Genomic DNA, 19494 nt, shown 5'->3' with positions numbered 1-19494 from the left:
ACTTATCGATTTCCTTAGAAGTCCTCCTCCTTAAGAAGTTTATATACTTTCCTACCGAACTATTCGATAATATTAAGTACTAGGATAGCTCCTCCCTCGGTATCGGTATAGTATATAAAAGAGCTATAAGGTAGCTCTATAGAACGTTCTACTAGTTACTCGCTATACTAAGGCCGAATACTAGTTCGTTCCTTAGAACTCTTAGTTATTTAGGAGATATAAAGGGTAGGGCAGGTAGTAACTTCGTATTATATAAGGAGGTAGAGGCTACTATAGAAGAGGCCTTTAACCTATAGAAGATAGTAAAAGATATAGAGGTAGCTATAGGTCTAGGTACCTTATTAAATTTCTAGTAGGTAGAGTATAAGGATATTTAGAGGGAGTATTAGGTAGAGTTACGAAGGCAGGTATATAATATGCTCTAGAAAACAGGGATAGTGCCTATAACTATAACTATTAGGCTCTTTAACCTTCCTTATTTTTCCCTGTTTTCTTTTTGTAAAAATCTAAACTAATACAAATCAACCGGAATATCTATCTTCTTTTAGTTCTTTAAAAAACCTAGTAGCGTAGCTAGCAGCGTAGCCGGCAGCGTAGCCGGTAGCGTAGCCGGCCTTTTTACTCCTTAGTACTAACGGGATTTTAGGAGACTTCCATTCCGTCCATTGGCACTGTCACTGTAGCCGCCGAATGTCGATGACATGAGCGCGCCGCAATGGCAAGGTCAAGTCGTGCCGGCGCGACTGTCGTACTTGGCCATATACAATCCATCGCTCGGCCCAACCGATGATACCTTTGAAGAGCAGCTCGTTTTCTACTATGCGCGTGCTGCTCACGAGGCCCGAGCGGCCGCACGAAAGAATGCGCGCAATGACAAAGCTGGCGGCGATGCCATCCGAGATGAGGACAATCAGAAGTTGCGGCGTATAGGACTTGCCCAGGGCATGGTAAATTTCGCGCGGTAGGTGGAATTCAGCAAGAGAAGATACACAGCAGTGGCTGAGAGCTCAGACAGGAGCTTCTCTGACGGCCAGCCTGTCGACCACATTGATACAGAAAAGACGCGCACAGTCCTGCACGAGCTGGAGCTGGGATGGTGGATACTGGCGGTAGGTCTGCATAGTAGCGGCCAATAATGACAATTTGCGCTGGTAAACTGATGTGCGTCTAGTCTATTGATCTGACCCAACTACCCGGCATTCCACAGTCGCCGCCCGTTGAGTCTTCTAAGAAAGGCGCAGGAAAATCCAGCTCCAAACCTGCCATAGAATACTCCTCGAGAGAAGTGAGTCCGCCTGCACTCCTGATACAGCAGCTGATGCAAGCGCACTACGTCTTCACCCTGCATCATGGGCCTATGACTGAGCTCTTTATGCGCCTTCGTCGTGACAAGTTCTGCATGGTCCTAGACAGATTCTGGTCTCGATTCTCGCGAACATGGGACGTATTGCTACACGGCAATCCCGCGACTGACATATTTGGCGGCTTGAAGCTGTCAAGCGGAGGCGAGCTTGGAATGGGCGTTGGCGAGGAAGAATGGGGCAGTGGCGAGCGCGATGTCCTGGAAGACTTGACCCGCAGAACAGAAGGGCTTGTTGATCTCGTCGTGTCACGTTTCGGAGACACTGCGCCTTCCAAAGAAAACGTCAATATCTCCGATGCCGAAGCGTTACCATGGATGGGCAGCGGGAACCTTCCACTTGCTAGTGATGGAGTCATCTTTGGGGGTATCAGTGCAATCACCAAGCCCTCGCTCAGGAATTTGTCAATCTGGATGCGTCAAATATACTCATATGGCGAGTACGCCTACGGCGTCCGCGACAATCCGCTTCGAGAGCGAAGGAAACGCAGGAAACGAAATCCCCCGCCCGTATTCGAATCAGAAGCAGAGCCAGAGGAGCCAAAGAATGGTGTGCCGAAACTGCCAAAGAACGTCGAGAGTAGAGATTTCGTGCCCAAGACTTCTGAACCAGAGGTGCGGGGGAAAGCTACAAAAGACCAATACCCTGTCGATGAGAGTCCACCGCCGTCTGACACGCCTGGAATACCTCCGCCGATAGTCTCTGCAGCAGAGAAGTCTACAAATAAAGCCACTAAGAAGGCTCAGACAGAATCGGAATACACTAGCCAGACTGATGCAGATGACTCGAGCACAACTCTTGGCATTCCGGATCAGTACATGAAATACTTGACCTTTGGACTCAGCACGCTTGCTAAGTCAAATGTGCCAAGGCGACCAGAAGGGCCAAGAAGAACTTCAACTTCCAGCTCGAAAACGATCAAGGCGAGTCGGAATGCTAAGCCAAAGTCGATGGCTCAACAAGATGGAGCCGATGCGGATCCACCGAAGCCTGCCTCTTTGGACCCTATCCCAGATGGCGAAGCGCTGCAGACTAAGATTGCCACCCAGAAGCGACTGGAGGAAAAGGGACATTTTCTCATCGGACTCAAGGGCAATCTTGATCATGCACCCAAGAATGATGAGACAGATATTGACGATCTTGAGGATGACGCAGAAGGTCCACGGAACGTGCTAAGAACATTGCAGGTTGAGCTAAATCCTGTCGCAGGCGATGAGCCCACGCCTCTACAGCACAAATTGAGCGAAGCTGGGCTTTCCGCCGGCCGCGACGATCCTGAGGACTTGAGACGACTTCGAGTTCTGGTTTATGTGCACCGGCCTTTCATGTACTGCTTCCTTTTCGAGCAGCGGACTCCATCATTGACTATTGCACGATTCTACAAGGACCTGCACCAGACCCTGATGCCTATACACAAGCCACTTCTGACGTCTACAAATGTTGCCAGGGTTGCGCAGCGGATTGAAGATGCCCAAGCTTCCTCCTCGGATAGTGCAAGCATCACAAGTGGCGGCAAAGCCATGAAAGACCAGGAGCCATCGCGGATATATGACCTTATATACGACCCAGCACTCCTGACAGTACATACAAGCATACCCAACATACCTGATCCTGGAACACCAGCCGCGGAAGGGATCATCTCTGGTCGGAAAGATACTGGTCTGCCAGGCTGGTCCGCATGGACCAGAATTGAAGCTCTCAACGTTCACAGCCAAATCCTCAACACCCTGTCAAGCACTCGACGCAATCCCCACGAGTACGAGCGTACTAGCAAGACGAGTCGCGGTTGGTGGGTAGTCTGGATGAAGCTTGCTCCATCAGTACACGAAGAGACCGAAGCCGACCCAAGACCTGAGACCCAGAATGAGCCCAATAATTCTTCCGAGCCCATTGCCGCCGACTTCGAGCCTGCGCCAGTCCCTCTCAAACCCGTCGACTCAGATGACACAGTAACCCCTTCAACTAAACATCCTTCGACCGCCGCCACAGCAAAACCTCAACCTGCAAATCGCATTGCTTTCCTAGTTCGCAAGGCTTCGGACACGAAAGAGAGTAAGACTGTCGCAAGCAGCAGCAGCGGCAGTAGAGCTGCAAGCAGCATGTGGAATGCTCTGACCCTGCGTCCGACTTCGACTAGTGACGAGAATACCGGCGGTACCGGTGGTACCGGTGCTGCATGGAGTCCTGCTGCACTTGCTGGCGGAATCGGGTTCGATGCCAGGAAATATGTTGAAGGGTTGCTGAGTCTCAATCGGTGAAAGCCATCAGTTGTACTTGAGAAGATATCAGCACTTCTACTTGCGGTGTATGATCCTGAGAAGCGAAGCTCACCAACTACCTGCCTTCGTCATTGTCCATCTGCATACCATGATGAAGATGAGTCTTTCCTCTCATGTGCGAAACCACTGTCTTTCCTCTCACGACTGCTGCCTTTCAAGATCTCCTCATATTCCTCCTTTTTCAGCTTCTCGAACTCCCTACACCAATACATCCTTTCACCAATCTGCAAGGAAATGAATATTATTGCTGCTGTGAATGTTGAGGAGCCGAAAAGGGATAAGAAGAAGGCGTCGATGATCAATACTAGGAGTAGCAGCATGATTGCAGGAGAAACATTTGGGTAGACGAGAAGGGTTGTGGTCTTTCTACTAATGATATCATAAGGATTGCTGAGGTGTGATATCTCGCCTGTCTTACCCGAAACAGGGATAAGTCACAGCCTGGCAAGGTTGATAGGTAAGCGGGATTGGATACAGAACATCCGATACTTGCCAAGAAATTTTGGCTGAGAGGAGCAAGGGTTGGATGTGACAAGATAAAACGCGACGGGTCCGATCTCGTGAGAGCGAGATACGAAATACAGCAGGGAGAACTGGATGCGGCTCTTGACAGCGGTCCAATACATATGTTGCACGATATGGAGGTAAGTCTTTGCTGGGTCTACTTTTGGAATTCGCTTTGCTTATCGACACACATTGACTAGAACTACAGGTCAAAGCGTTGATGGCCAACGGCTCTCAGAGGTCGAAGGCGCTGGTCAGATGACCAACAAACAATGAGACGATGTCTAGATCTAAGGCTGTGCTTGTGGTGGATTTGTCGTCAAAGTCTTGGCGCACTCAGGCTGCAACTAAGCCTGATTTTCTGCGCTCGCTACCACATTCTCAGGAGCTCTAGGGTAGAATGTTCATGCCAGAATCTTTCTCATAAAATTTTTTTTTCAAATTTTCATCAAACCATTCTCGACCGTCTTTTACGCACAGGGTCGTCTCTGAGAACAAGACCCTGAAATTTGCCTCCTGTGTAGGAAAGCCGCTCTGAAGCGCCTCCGAATAGCAGAAAAGTCCAAAGGGCTCAAGTACCTTTTCTCAACATGCACAATTTTGAGCTCAAAAAGCATGGCCGACAACTCCAGAATCATCAGGCCGGCATGCTTCACCAAGGAACTTTTTTCAGTTCTTGGCTTCGCTGGAGGTTGTTGAGAATTTGAAAGTTGGGGGTGGATAGCCTCGGTTGCAGTGGTTAGAAGAGATTAGAACGGAGCAAAAGACTCTTAGAGGGGAAGGGCAAGGGATTCAGATGTGGAAAATTTGTAAGAGTGAGGTTTTGGGCGGATGGAAATTTGGCGGTGAAGAGGGTTTGTGAGAGGTTTGCGAAGATACTCGAGGAGAGGGGGGAGTGAATGGAATGGGAATAGGAGTGTCAGGACTGAGGAGAGAGGCCTGGGGATGCGGTGTTAGGGGCATGACAGCATGAGCGAAATCAATCGGTTGGGTAACATAGAACTTGGATCATTGTCAATGATGGCCAGAGGGAGGGTTCCAAAGACTTGTTGAGGCAGTACAGCTTTCCTCAACGCCCTAGTCATACTCGCCGTTCTCGAACTTCTCAGTGTCCCAAAACTTGGCGACCACCTGGTTATCTGCAAATTCAGTGCCGTCCATACCCTTCATGCACCTTACCGCGCTCAAAGGGCTCGTGAATTTGACAAACACGTCATCATTACCTCCGGCGTGTTTCCTCCAGATGAAAAGTCGTTCGACTTTGCCGTACTGGTCGCCCATTTCGTCGCCGATCTCCTGCATTAGGTTGTTCTCGGCGATTTCGTGATCGACATCCATGTTCTCGAGCATACCTTCCAGCTTGATGACCTCAGTCATCTTGTCGGGTAAGCTATCAGGCTGAGGCGTGCTGTCCTCTGCGCCAGGCTTCGGCTTTGCCTTCTTGCCGCCGACAATCTTGCCCATGTTGGCGGGGACAACGTACCCACCTCCTTCCGCATCTGACTTCTTCTTGCGCTTTTCGGCTTTGGCAATGATGGCTGTCGTGATTCCGTCACCACTTGCACCAAGTCCTTGGCCCTTCTCCCACCCGAGCTTCTTCATGAGACGCTCCGCGAAGCCGGATTGGCCTGGTCTGCTAGATCGTTCTTCGGGTTCTGATTCTACGACAGTTTCCGTTGTCATGCTTTCGCCAGCCGCTTTCCGGGCAAGGTATTCAGGATTGAACGTTGGGGCGGCAGAAATAATGCCAGGTGGTGCGGCCGAATCTGAGGGAGGCGGTGGAGTAGGGGTGGTGTCTTGAGCTTGCTGTAGGCCGGTTTGCAGTCTTGCAGCATCCTCCACAGATGGCGCAGGATTTTGGATCGCTTCTTGTACCAGTTGTTGTGGCGCGGATAACCCTGGTAGCATTGCAGGAACTTGTGCAGGTGGTACCGTAAGCGGAGTAGCAGGCTTGCCAAGCTTTGCCTTCATTGCTGCTATCTGTGCAGCGATCTTGGCTTTCTTCTCCTCGTCTACCGAGGAAGCTTGCTTTGGTACCGAAGGCGGAATCGACGGTGATGCATTCGTTGGCGCAAAGGTAGGTGGAGGAGCGCGAACTGGTGTAGGAGTCGGCTGAGCTTGACTTGATCCTGTTCCGCTCATCGCCATCCGCCGAGCATACACATCGTCTGCAGACTCGTCCAGGTTGAGATCCACAGCAGGAGGCGGCGGTGGTGCGAATGATGCGCGTGGCTGATCATCATAGTCACGGCCGTTTCGTCGACCGGGAGATGACGGCCCGGAGTATGGATCTGAAGAGCCTGGGCGGGAGTCGTCGAGGTCAGAAGGTGGCGCGAAACTCATAGCACCAGGAGGAGCAAATTGTCTATTCATGCTCATCGAAGGTCCTAATTCTGTCAGCCGCACTCTTATTCGAGATATGCCAGACTTACGATACGCATCCTCCTCACTCGATGCGCGTCTCACATCTTTGCCTTGACGGCGCAGCTCCCTCTTGTTCGCGTCGTAAAGTCTCCGCTTCCACTCGTCGTTGATGTCGTACTCGACATCCGACCGCTTGTAGTCCAGAAAAGGCACAGGCAGTGTCGGATCGTAGATATCGTCCCATGTCCAGGTCTGCTGTCTCTGCTCTTGCTGCTTCTTCTTTTTCTTCTTCCGTCCTCCGCGCTCTCTTGACCGGCCATGGTAGAAGTCCTCTTCGTCGTCATTCGCCAGCCAGTCGTTGAAGCCGCGTTTCTGTGTCAGCTTTGGCTGCGCGGTGCTGGACGATGCTTCCTTATCCGGAGAACTCTCTACTGGCGCAGGCGCAGGCGCGGATACAGTAGAAGTGCTGGAGGACAGCTTATGCATAGACGAGAAGTTGGGCTTTGCTTTGGCCTTCGGCTGATTCGGTTTCTTGCCCAAGCTCGTTGGCACGAAAATGGGCTTGGTTGCTTTTACATCTCAAGTGAGCAATCCGGCATTCGCTACAATCTCAATCCCATGACACTCTACCGTCTTTCTTCTTTTTCGCCGCTTCTGCTTGTTTGGCCGCGTCTTTGGCCTGCATCTCGGCGATGGTCTCCTTGCTGAGCAGATCCTCGTATAGGGTCAGCCGACCCTTTTTCGGGGCTTCCGCCATTCTGAAAGATGTTTTTGATTATGCGCGCTGGTCCAGAATAGGGTATGCCGACCAGCCGCGCGTTGCTTCGCGGAAAAGTGATGTAGAGAGGGACAAGAATTGGTCATTTACTCTGCTCTCGAGGTCGCGGTCGCGATTCAAGCAGCTGGAAGATCCTCGGCCGCGGCATGTTCCTGTAACGGGCCGCTAGCGCGAACTCTATGGCTTCTACCTTGTAACCTTTCGTGCAACTCAGCGCTACTTCCCATTTTCTATCAGAAATGCACATTCATGATTGATCTGAAGTTTGAAGTTCGTCGAGGACGTGGTAGTCGATTCGTGTATAGATACAAATTCGCAAATCAGCTATTCCTCGAGACTTTGTCCCCTGAGAACCTGGCCGATATTCGCAGCTGGATCTTCAAATTCCCGCGTCAAAGACGAGGACACTACGAGGCTCGCATCGTCTTCACTGGCAAAGCATCAGATGCCCAGGTGAAGGTGACTTGCAATTCGCCTGGTTATAATCGACCTCCCACCGATTATGTTCCGCGATCTGCAGAAGTGGCATTATTCAAGATTTTCCAGCGAGTCGCGCAACGGGAAGAAAAGTGGAAGTTGAAGACGAAGGACATCTTTGAGGTGCGAAGGGTGCTTGAAAAGGTTGTGAGATCAAAGTGGCACAAGATAATGGGAAGGACATGGAAGGATGGGCATGTGAACGGTTTCGCAAGCACAGCAAGTATGAGTGTTAAATCAGCTATCCTAGGCATACACATTGATGGCAGCATCTTCTCTCCCAGCCGGCCTCTAGCCGCCGCGCCGCTCCGCTCGATGCCCCATTTCAACGCCCATCCAGCAATTACCAGGGCCTCGAAGTATGTCGTACAATGCGGATTGCCATAAATTCATAGCTCTATTCGCACGCGGCTCTGGTTCCACTTTCCTTGATGTTGGGAGTGCAGTCATTCCCGTCGCGCGTGCACGGAAAGAGCTATCATTATCAGCTATGTTACTGAAGTCAATGGGACCGGGATTCATACGTCAGAACACGAGTTTGAATTGGGTTTGACCCGGCCATCTCTTCTATCTGGATGACATACTCCAGGTCCGCTTTCGCTCGTAAGGCAGAACTAGAATTCTGTCAATATCCAGGCCTGTGTCGGACTCTCTAGATTTGCTTGGACGTACCCATCCGAGAACGTATGGAGACATCAGTACCATCAACAAGGAGTAGGACTTCATGTTTGGTGTGATATTGAGTGTGATGTTGGGTGTGATATTGGGTAGCAACTCGATCTATGACCTACGCAGCGAGAGGAGGTTCACAGTCCATTAAATAGTACTCCAACCCCTGCGGTACAACAGTAGCCTTGGAGGACAGGTGTCAGATGTTGGATGCCAATTCCAATATCTCATGCGTAGTGCACAACCTTGTATACAGGGTATAGCCAATTTCGATAACAACTGAAGGCTGTGCCGACCTCTCAGTTCTCTGCTTATTAACAAGCCACCTTGGATACTCGATACGTCCTTCGCAGAGTTCGCAAGGCTTCAACAGGCCTAGAGGAGAGCTTTGCATAGTAACGGGCGGGATCTCTGCTTCTAACCTAGTAGGGATCTATGCTATTTTGTTACGAACGTTGGCAAACGTTGGCGTAAGGGTAAGCAACGTTGCTAACGACACCCCTACTAGGGCGCATAGTAGGCTCGAGGAAGTTGTTAGTGTTGGAGTTAGAGATAGAGTTAGAGACGTCAAGCGACCCTAGAGACTTTCGACGCGATACTTTCGGATACGGCTACAATAGGCACTTTAAAGCAGTGCATGGGGGCAGGGAGGGAAAGCCTAGTAAATATGTACACGGTAGATAGGGCCAAAGGATTGCCCCTCCAAAAAGAGGTAGTATTGCGGTATTCAAAAGTCTGTGAGCTATGTGGTAGGCCCATCGGGATACTAGGTACGCCGTAGCACTCTATCGGAGTAGAATGTATGTATACCTGAACTGGGAACGTCAAAATCGGGCAACGATGACGACCTATATCGTATACCCCCTCGAGAGACCTACAGAAAGAATTAGATCGTCGGATAGCGCCAATTCAAACGTTGCTTTTTATCGCTTTATTTACTGGCGGCAGTGCTGCGTATCCTTACAGATGCAACACCGCGCTCACACCTCAGGCTCATTGCCATCACTTCTGTGGGTGGCTAGAAATTTGCCTGAATCACTTCCCCCACTATCTCAGCATCTACCAAAGTTCATACGGTACCTCAGGAGCCTTCCGCGACAGCCTGACTTTTCTCTAGCTCAGCCAGTGATGTTGAGTCTCAACACGCGTGGTCTGATATACATCGACGTCGGCTTGGTCAACTTCATATCCCGCGAAGATCTGTGGTGGAACGCACCCCCCCCCCCCCCCCCGGCCTGGGAATCGAGCAATCCAAAACCGTGTTGCGAGAAGGCTCATTGAGCGCGATATTTCCAGAGCACCTGATCTTGTTTGATTGACGACCTCTTTCAATTTCCTTTGCCTTTGCCTTTTCTGAACGATTCCGCAACTTTCTCCATACGCTTAGTAGCGAGGTTCTCGTTCTTGGCGCTGATCTTCCGCGTTGTTTTGCTCCGATTGCACTGCGAGCTATTTCGGCTGAGCGAGGGGAGCATCTTCATGTGATCTTGACCGTTATCAAAGTGCTTGGATAAGGTTTCGTAGGCATTGAAGAGTTTCTGAAAGAGTGAGGTGTGGAGCTCACGGAGATGCGCAGCGGGAGCTCTATCTGGGTGGACTCTGAGTGCCAGACAGAGCATGATAGACGTCTCGTAGGGCGCGCGCTGACTGCTGATAGACTTGGCAGGGTGATTTGGCGGATTGGATTTGAAGGTAGAGAGGGGATCGGAAGTGGGACTTTTGTTGAGTTCATAGTAGCGGCTGGTGGTGAAGGAGAGATGTTGGATAGTGTAGGACCCGTTGTAGTTATTAGATCAATCACTGGAATCACTATAGCTGCCAGAGCTGTAGCGGTCTTCTTGTGATTGGTAGATCTGATATGGTCTTGGAACCATGACGGTCCAGCATGGAGTTTCTTATGGTATGGTATGTTTTAGGTCCAGAAGACAAAGGAAGCTGTGAAGGAAGGAGAATCAAAGGCAGTGTCTCCAAGTGACACAAAAGGGCGTGTGAGACTTCGATCCCGTTGTGCCGTTTGAGAGTTGTTACAAGGTCCAGTTATGCGTGTGCGAATCCGTGCGCTTCATGTGACAGCTCGTGGTAATGGCACAGATGGCCGGTTGTGTGCAACTTTCCAAGCTTCACCAGTATCGTCCAACTCCGTGGGATCCGTGATCGGCCAGAAGCTTAACGAAGACCTCTTTCAGCTCCAACACATCCGTCTTCAACAACGTCTTATTTCCAGCGCGCTTCTGAATACCCAGAACCTTTCATCCTCGCGCGTTAGCTTATGCTTCTACCACACGATCTTGCCTTACATACCTTCTCCTGAAGCGCTTTGTAAACAGCCTCTGATGTGGCCTGGAGCATCCTACTCTGATACATGTAGTGCCACGGCAAACCGACTTGAACCAGCCTCTGATCCGGGTCCGTCTCATCGAGGTCGATTCTCCAAGCCGTCTTGAGTCTTGTCCCTTCCTCAGCTAAAGCCGGCGCGACGATAAAGACTCTACGAATGTATTTGAAAACTCCCGCTACTGTCGCTGACAGAAAAGCTTGCGTGGACAGAGAAAAGCGAATCGGCTCCGAGTCCCAGATGCAATTCACCTCAACGACGAGGTCGCATTCTTGATAATATGGCTCTGCGCATGCGGGCCACAGTCGAACGCAGGCTTGTTGCAGTGGAGGTGGAATGGGGGGAGAAGTCGAGTTCCACCTGAGGTCTCTATGATTGCGTGGATCATCTCCGAGAGGTGCGTAGTGGAAGTCGAAGATCATCAGCCTGATCTCAGGAGGCAAGTCGGCCATCCTCTCAAAAGTCGGCGTCGCGTCAGCGTGTTCCAGAGTCGAAATCAGCTCGGGCTTGCTGGCAGACGCGGAATTGACCGAGAGTCCTCGTTGATTGCAGAATCTCAGTAGCTCAGCGTGTCCGCAGTATTCGTAGAGCACACCTTGTTTCGCGCGTTCTACCTAAAAGCAATGGGTTAGCAGAACTCACTCCACGCAGCAATGCTGAGACAGTATTCAAGTACGCGGCACCGCTGCCTCAGGTCTTACCATCTCATTAAGTTCCTTCCGATCCTTCAAACGAGATATGCCTGGTATTCGAATACCCCGAGATCTGAGGATCTTTTTGCAGTTCGCGATGGAATGGTATTGGCTCACCGGTGTCCATTCGTAGAAATTTGGGCCTGCACTCTGCGCTCCCCTGGATCCGCTTTGGGAGTTCATCGTGGTGGTCCAGGCAAAGCGTAATGGATTGCAGAGGCTGTTTATTACTTCGAGACCGGGAGCCGTGGACTCGACGTCGCACCTGCCTAGATAGTGGATTTGCGCTCTGGTTCGTATAGTGACCCAACGGCCGCAGACTCAACACTCTGGTAATCTAATCCGTAGCCAGCGCGCGGCGCGCCCCAGTCCAGTTCCTATTTGGTTGTCGCCGTGGTGGTGATGCTGTCTGTGGTGGCGAAAGAAGGCCAAGGGTGGCGAAGAAGAGATGGAGTTGCCTGCGTTGCTAGGTGACACGAGCTCCGTTTGCATATGAGAACACGTCATAGTCAGTCTTCACATGCAGCAAGTGAATGTCTTGATGACGAACACTCTTCACATGCTTCGTAGCAGTAGCAGCTCCTGTTCGGCCGTGTCGTTCTCAATGGTCCCTCACGTAGTAATTCGCTTTTCTCCGAAATAATCGTCCCTGATCTGGACTGTGGAAGGTGCACGTTGCATCAAAGACACAACATGGTCAAGTTTTCCACTCTTTCATTTCGACGATGGCTTTTGTGCCTGGTAGTGGCAATATATACACTTTTCAGCGGCGCTCACACCAGCTGCTTGTGCTTCACCAAGACTTGAGCCATCGCCACGCTCTCAAGTCTATGTTTACAGAGATTTTCCTCAAACATTACAGATCCCTTTCTATAGTTCGACGCCGCCCATTTCCACATGCATGCCAAGATCCATCTCCTAAAGATGATCAAATGACCATGCTACCCTTCACACCCTCACTGCCGTTTCAAAATGCCAATTGTGCTGTGATCAAATCTGTTGTTGAAGGAGGGACGAGAACGCAATGAATGTTAGATGTATTTCCAGATACTGGTAGCCGAGTGTATGTGCAGTTCTGCCGGCCGGTGAGGAATATCTAGTATTGGAACAGTGTCAGAATCAAAATAGGCAGCCATTTCCGCGTGCACTACGCGGGGCTGGTGGTCGTCACGATGCGCCCGAGTCCGATGAAAATTGAGGTCGTTAGTTGTCGTAAATGAGACCGTCTATGCCGGTGTTGTCATACTCATCTTCGGCCTGAGCTGTGCAGCCAAATCTTCCTTGGTAGTGACCATCTCCTTGGGAATGCGAGACACGCGGTAGGCACCTTCTCGCACAGCATGTGACTGCATCGCCGAAATGCCAGATCTTGCACTGCGACCGCTGCGAATGCTGCCCGCGTCGTTTGGTGACAACATTGGGTCCCGGAGCTTAGATGGTGGTGCAAAGTCCAAAGCTGTGAATGTACCCGACTTCCTAAGATCGTGTGGCGATGGAAGCACCGCCAAGTTCTCGAAAGATGATGCCAGTGGTGTGAAAGCTCGCACACTGGGGCTGTAAGGTCTTGCTACCCCGAGAGGCGAATCTGGTCGTCTGCCGTTCTGAAACTCACGGAATGAGCTGGGAGGAGCAAAGTCGATGGGGCTGTATACCACATCTTCTTCTCTGAGCTTGTGAGGTGTTGGCAAGCTGTGGAGCGCTGCTGGCGGCGGCAACTTCTTCTTTGGCACAGAGCGGCCTCGTGGTCGACCACCAGACAGGGTAGATGCGTGTCTGTCGTGGAAGTTGAGCGTGGAATTGCCGCTGACTCTCGGTCTGGAGCGAGGCGGTGGAGTCATCGCTCGCCGAGCAGGTCCTTGTGCCCAAGGCTTAGCACCTGGTACAAAGAAACCGCCTTGATCAGGATCGTAGATGACGCCGTCGAGGACGCCGCCGTAGTCGTCGTCTTCGTAGTAGGCGCCTTGTGGTGCGATCATTGAAGTCGGGTTTTGCTTGCTGTCATCGAAGTACTCCTTGTAGAATGAACGAATTCTGTTCGCTCGGACCTCAGGAGTGTCGTCTGGCAATTCTTTCGGCAGGGGTCGCAGGCCCATAACGGAAAGCCTCTGAGCTGGCATTGGCTTCGGTGCCAAGACGTGGTCAGGTTCTGGGGAAGGAGCGACGACCTCGTCAGAATAGCGCGTGTAGATCATGGCGGGATCAATGTCGTAGTGTGAGTCGATGGGCTCGTGGATGGTGACAGTAAGGTGAGATGGCATGCCAGGTTCGTCGTCGCCGTAGTTGCTTGATTCGGGTCGGCTAGGCATAGAAGAAGTTGCGGAGGTGGTCAGCATAGAGTCGCCTCGAGGTGGCAGTAATGATGAGTTCGTGGTCGAGGAGGTAGTTCTCGGTGGAGGAGAAGGCAGCTCCTTAGCCGCTGGCTCGAGCATGGCAGGCATCGCTAGCGGGGCCGAAGGCGAAGTGTCCTTCTCGTTGATTTCTGGTAAGGGCTTGTCCAGGCTGGACTTGCGAGCGGGCGGTAGACTGGGTTGCCGGGCGCTGTGCAGTTGTCGGAGAGGAAACTCGGATGGCGATGCGGTATCTGAAGGAGAGGTTGCGTCGGTGCGGAAGGAGTCGGTGCGCTTGCCAAAGGATTGGGACATCGGTCGAGCATTCGCCAGCAGACCGGCACGGTCGCGATCAGGCATTGCTGAATAATGACTGGTTGTAGCAGAGTATATCGAGCCTTTGTCGTCATTCAAGCGGCCAAATCTGTGAATGCTACCGTCGTCTGTCGATGGGCGCATGAGTGTCACAGGACGATAAGGGTCATGTTCGTCACGCATCCTCGACATGCTGTGTATGGATTCGTGAGAGCCTTGGAGAGCTGGTGGAAGCATATAGGGACTGCCGATGCTCATGCCCATGTCCATGGACAGACCCTGTCCGCGCCGCGAAGGTCGTCCGTTGAGGTTGACGGCACTCATCTCTGGGCCCTTTCTGGACTTCTTTGAGTTTTTCGAGATGGTGGGTTCGATGCCTTCCATGCCGAAGTCGAGAGACTTGTGCGGGTCGTGAATGTCTTCATGCTTTTGCTTTCTCCGCAGCCTGCGGTGCAAGAAGATCAAGACTGCGATGGCACATGATAATGGGATGCTGAAAGGGTGTGATTAGCAGATATTGAGCGGGATTCCCTCGTGGCGTATACTCACACGACACCAAGGATAATGGCTATGTTTTGCGTGTTCTGCACCGATGCAGGAGTCACGCACTTGTTGCTGTCATTGCCGGGCTTGCACGTGCTACTTGAGCTGTCGGATGACGAAGAGTCGCGCTGCACCAAAGTTCTCGTGACTTCCCACAGTCCGTAGGCGCCATTGTCAAGTGCGCGCTTCAGACTGTCGCTCTGCTCGCCCATGTGGTCGGCTTGCGCAAATGGTAGTAACATGTTCCCTCACCACCCCCTCGGCAGCGAAGCCGCGCGGTGGATGCAGCTGGTGTGTTGACAATGTGTCGGGCGGTATATGCGAGGTGTCGGTGGTGAAGGAGTATGTTTTGGAGGGCTAATAGTGACGTCGATCGCGTAGGAGATGTTGTTTCCGGCGTGCTTCAGGTTTGCGATGGGCGATAATTAGTGTTTTCGTTTCAGGAGGGCGTAGGCGTAGGCGTAGGCGTGGGCGCGGGCGTGGGCGTGGGCGTGGTTGAGTGAGCGTCGTCGATATGTACAGTGTCGTGAATGAATGACTGCGGTGAGGGGTGTGGTGTGTTGGCGGTGCTATTGAACGAGTGTCGTGGTGGTGAGGGCCATGCGTGCAAAGGAATGCAGAAGGGGACGTCGAGACTCGAGACTCCGCAGCGGCCAGCATGCGACGTGAAAGGCACGACAGAGGAAAGGGGAATGGCGGCTCCCGTGGCTCGCTAGCGGCGCCTCGCCTCGCCGCGCAACTTACAGACTGCGATTCTGAATCAGGGTTTGTGGGCCTTGCATGCATGATGCATGCATGTCATGAGCAATCCTGGTCTCTTCATCTCACACTCATTCATCCAATCTACTACACCTACCATGTGCCTCTGCCTCACCCAGCACGCCTCACCGCCACCGCCCGCCCGCCCGCTGTCGACCGCCATGCCTCATGCCAGCAGTGCACGACTTGACTTGTCGCTGTCGCTGGCCTGCTCGGCATCTGGCAGCGGCCGTGGCTGTACCGCACCGCACCGCACCGCTGTTCTGTGCGAGGCGATGCGCCATCTATCCGCGGCTTGGTGGAGTCATACGCCGCTTACTTCGTAAGCGGTCCACACCTATCTGCAAAATAGCCTTGGCAACCAACACCTATCTGCAATAGCATATATAGACCATTTTATTTAATTATTTAATACTATTACAATACTATTAGGAAAGCGGAAGTCGAAGAAATACGTACGGAAGGCCGTCTATAAATCTATAGCTATAAACCTTACTAAAGATACTCGAGTAGCTACTTAGATAGCGGCAATTCGCGAGTTTGAATACACATACTACCGCCTAGTTAACCTACGACGATAGTATAACGAACACTACTATAACGATATCTATTATCGATTATATCGACGATATAATAGCAATACGAGCCGTACCGACCGTAAATCGTCGCATTCTCGCCTCTCCGAAGCCTAATCTATCGCCTTTATCGAGTACTATAGATCTCGAGAATTAATAGACCTGTCGCTACTAACGTTACTTATTCGCGCTACGGCTAAGTTAATATTAAAGCGGTTACTTCCGGAAGGTAAAATACTAGTACTATTAAGTAGTAAGTAGTATAAAAGGTAGATAAAGAAGTATAATATTAAAGAGATTAAAAGGAAGCCTATCGAGTTAGTAAGGAAGGAAGTATACGACCCTTAGTTTATCGGCTCGTAGTTTAATAAGCTATACGAGTTAATATAGGTCTATAAGATTAGCCTTAAGAACTACTAGAATATAGATAAGACAGGTTTCCGGATTAGCATTAGAGGCGCCGAATAGGTAGTTACAATAAATCTAAAGAGGCGGTTATAGGCGGCAACTAATACTAATAGGAAGCATATAACCTCGGTAGAAGCAGTAAATGCCTACGGAGCCTTTATTAAGCCAATGCTGCTAGTACAAGGCAAGGTCCTTCTTAAACACTAGTTTAATAAGTTGCTAGTATACTATCTTGTTAGTATAACAGATAGTAGCTATTTAAACGACGAGTTTGCCTTCTACTAGATTAAGCACTTCGAGAGGTTAATAAGGCCTACTAATAAAGGCTAATATCGGCTTCTAATAATAGACAACTTTAGAAGCTACGAGTTCTTTAAGTTTATTAACTTCGCTCGGAAACACCGCATTCTAATCTTTACCCTTCTACTATATACCTTACACTTCCTATAGCTACTAGATATAGTCTTATTCTAGGTCTATAAGCACTACTACCGCTAGGCAGTAATACAATATACTAGGCTCGGTATAGGCGAATTTAGGGTAACTTAGTTTATAGACGCTATTAATACTATCCGGCGGAAGACCTTTAAAAGCGACAACATTCGCTCGGCCTTCCGGAAGACTAGAATTGCCCCTATAAGCGCTTAACGAGCGCTCGACTTCCTCCGAGACGAGTACGGCACGTATATAGTCGCCTATATAAAGCGTAAAATTAACGAGAAGGCGGACCTCTTAGTGCAGGACCTAGATAGGCTCTGCGAGGCCTACGAAACAGGTAAGCTGTTCGAGGTCTTACACCTACTAGATTTGCCGCCTCTAGTAGATATAAGCCTATTTAATCTAGCCTTAACTATCCGTACTATAAAGCGACAGGTTAACGTACTTAACGAGCAATTAAACAGGCATAGACCGCTATCGTTACTAATACAAGGTCTTCTCGAAGGCGTAACGTCTTCGGTGCTATTCTATGCTAATACTAGAGTATAAGCCCTTTACGACCTCTTAGAGATAGAGATAGCTGCTAAGGTACGCAAGGTACGGAAAGCTAATACCGGCAAACAGTAGAAGATTAGAATAGCCTATACTTATAAGGTCTAGTCGCGGATAGCTTACCGCGAGTTATCAGCTATTAAGAAGGCTTAGAAGTTAGTTAATAGCAAGGCGGCGAAGACAAGGAAGCAGTAGAAGGTCTATTATAAGCGCTAGCGGAAGACAATCGGCACTATAGTAACTAGAAGAGGCCGCAATAAGGATAAGAAGAAGCCCCTTCTTAGGCGTACCTTATAGTTACTACTTAAGCCATTTCTACCGTTGCTTCTAGGTAGTATCTATAAGACCGGACCGCTTACTAGTTATTGTAAACAAGGTCCGATTAAGAAGGTCTTCTAACCTAAGAGGCGCGAGTTAAGGCTAGTCAAATATAGCGCTAGTGCTAGCCGCTATTTACCTAACAACTTAGAAGACAAGGCTCTATTGAAAGTATTTAAATTAGCTAATTTAATAGGTAGCAACGAGTCTATTAGTAATCTATATCCTTACTTCGCTACTGCTATACCTTCGAAGCTACTACGCCGGAAGAAGGCCGCTCGGTTTAGACTAGTAGATACGTTGCTATTAGACTAACGAGTATTACTAGAAGATAGCAATTAGGCTTAGTTATCTGCAAAGGATAAGGGTATAGAAGAAGCCACTTTTAATAGAAGTTGTCGCTATAGCTAGTAGTTGTCCTTCTTCGAGAATAACAACTCGCTAATTAGTATAGAAGTAGACGACCGAGCGCTGTCTAATAAGGAAGACTTATTAGACTCGTAGCACTATAGGTCCTTATTTCTATTAAGAATAAGGCTAAAGGACCTTACCTTGCTTGCTAAGGAGATACAGAGGCAACGCACGGCCGAAGACCTTGTTAAAGAAGAGTCTAACAGCGACAATAAGGTGTTGTATATACAGTCTATAGGTCTTAGCTCTTAGTCGCAGCTATACGAGATAGAAGGGGAGATAGGGTTAGGTTAGGTACTAGATCTATTACTCGAGGAGGATACGGAGCTACCGGAAGTATTAGATAATGATTAATAGGCCTTATAACTACGTTATTTAATGCTTCTTAATATATAGATATACTACTAGAACGAGCTAATCTCTCGTATTAGTATAGGAAGTAGAAAGTAGTAGATTTATGCCTGCTACGCCCGCTAAAGCCGTATATACCGACTTTCTACGCATCTACTAAACACTAGCTATATTAACACTATATAGATATATACGATATATAGTCTCAATCTACTTACTCCGGGCTTTTATATAATATAAAAATTATATGCATACGATATGTGGTTGTCTTATAAATATAGGGTAAAGGGTCGACTCGGTAGGCTATAAAGCCGACCTAAAAGCGACTTTATACTACTATATAACAACACCCTTACTATATACAATTATAGAACGCTCTAGCACCGTTAGAATGACCTAGAATCGGGCAGATACTAAGATAACTATATAAAATAACTGCCTGCACGATCTGTAGGCATTTTGCAGATAGGTATTGGTTCTAGGGCTAGTTTTGTAGATAGGTGTAGACTGCTCACGGAGTGAGCGGCGTTTGCCTCCAATTCAGCTGCGGATACGTGATGTTGGCCGTGCTGCAGGAACCCGTTGCCCGCTTGATGCATCCTTCGCTGGCCAATCACTGTCACTCACGGCACATGCAAGACATGCACTCTTCCCGCCTGCACGAAACACGAAACCATTCGTCGCTCGCTTTGATGACCTTTTGCTCATCTTGCGCAAGTGTACCACTTCGAAACTTGGACAATCCTCGCCGTGGACATCAATATGCAATTCCTCTTTCTTCTGCCGCCGTGCTACGCGTCTGGCACGCTCCACTTTTGAATTTGCCTTAATAAAGCGACCGGCGGAGATGCACGCTGCAAACGGCCTGCCATCCCGGTCCTATCGGAAATTACGAACGCTTTCAACCGTCAACCACATCCACCTCGCGTCTTCCAAAGCACACATCCAACTCCGCCCGTTCTTCACCTGCTGGAGATGAGATTCATGTAAAACGAGGTAGCTCCGCCCATGACACTACTGAAGTTGCCCACTGACACA

General features: G+C 49.9%; 6 protein-coding genes across 6 annotated transcripts; 2 read left to right on the top strand and 4 right to left on the bottom strand.

Moving 5' to 3' along the window:
* Nucleotides 1–728: 728 nt before the first annotated feature.
* MYCFIDRAFT_95901 (uncharacterized protein) lies at nt 729–3619 on the top strand (the record flags this gene model as incomplete). Its single annotated transcript, XM_007926349.2, has 6 exons — nt 729–961; nt 1016–1109; nt 1172–1870; nt 1961–2288; nt 2376–3181; nt 3269–3619. Coding segments are annotated over 6 exons (2511 nt in total), but the record flags the coding sequence as incomplete, so codon positions are not given.
* Nucleotides 3620–5133: 1514 nt separating this feature from the next.
* On the bottom strand, nt 5134–5881 carry MYCFIDRAFT_202818 (uncharacterized protein). Its single transcript, XM_007926348.1, has one exon. It carries the CDS (start codon nt 5825–5827, stop codon nt 5222–5224), a length of 606 nt encoding a protein of 201 aa, XP_007924539.1. The 5' UTR covers nt 5828–5881; the 3' UTR covers nt 5134–5221.
* A 2163-nt stretch (nt 5882–8044) lies between these two features.
* Nucleotides 8045–8826, bottom strand: MYCFIDRAFT_207097 (uncharacterized protein; the record flags this gene model as incomplete). The annotated part of the gene is made up of 5 exons (XM_007926347.1): nt 8045–8330; nt 8379–8543; nt 8597–8658; nt 8687–8718; nt 8759–8826. 5 exons carry the CDS (start codon nt 8824–8826, stop codon nt 8289–8291), a joined length of 369 nt encoding a protein of 122 aa, XP_007924538.1. The 3' UTR covers nt 8045–8288.
* A 333-nt stretch (nt 8827–9159) lies between these two features.
* MYCFIDRAFT_172983 (uncharacterized protein) lies at nt 9160–12154 on the bottom strand (the record flags this gene model as incomplete). Its single annotated transcript, XM_007926346.1, has 21 exons — nt 9160–9174; nt 9217–9306; nt 9348–9382; nt 9408–9450; nt 9481–9491; nt 9532–9549; nt 9578–9768; nt 9792–9842; nt 9876–10172; nt 10243–10426; nt 10461–10492; nt 10522–10541; nt 10571–10678; nt 10734–11330; nt 11363–11377; nt 11410–11456; nt 11501–11748; nt 11788–11973; nt 12006–12041; nt 12076–12118; nt 12148–12154. 21 exons carry the CDS (start codon nt 12152–12154, stop codon nt 9160–9162), a joined length of 2274 nt encoding a protein of 757 aa, XP_007924537.1.
* Nucleotides 12155–12157: 3 nt separating this feature from the next.
* MYCFIDRAFT_207095 (uncharacterized protein) lies at nt 12158–19466 on the bottom strand (the record flags this gene model as incomplete). The annotated part of the gene is made up of 14 exons (XM_007926344.1): nt 12158–14594; nt 14651–14864; nt 14897–14932; nt 15013–15366; nt 15393–15467; nt 15497–15568; nt 15595–15717; nt 15741–15756; nt 18902–18934; nt 18972–19078; nt 19104–19263; nt 19310–19335; nt 19363–19385; nt 19423–19466. The coding sequence occupies 14 exons, from the start codon at nt 19464–19466 to the stop codon at nt 12686–12688; spliced, it is 3192 nt and encodes a 1063-aa protein (XP_007924535.1). The 3' UTR covers nt 12158–12685.
* On the top strand, nt 12185–13273 carry MYCFIDRAFT_207096 (uncharacterized protein; the record flags this gene model as incomplete). The annotated part of the gene is made up of 5 exons (XM_007926345.1): nt 12185–12203; nt 12227–12334; nt 12369–12460; nt 12495–12544; nt 12588–13273. The coding sequence occupies 5 exons, from the start codon at nt 12185–12187 to the stop codon at nt 12655–12657; spliced, it is 339 nt and encodes a 112-aa protein (XP_007924536.1). The 3' UTR covers nt 12658–13273.
* Nucleotides 19467–19494: the final 28 nt, after the last annotated feature.

This window comes from Pseudocercospora fijiensis, assembly GCF_000340215.1.
Source record: "Pseudocercospora fijiensis CIRAD86 unplaced genomic scaffold MYCFIscaffold_3, whole genome shotgun sequence".
NCBI lineage: Eukaryota > Fungi > Ascomycota > Dothideomycetes > Mycosphaerellales > Mycosphaerellaceae > Pseudocercospora > Pseudocercospora fijiensis.
This window is presented reverse-complemented; position numbering and strand designations above follow the sequence as displayed.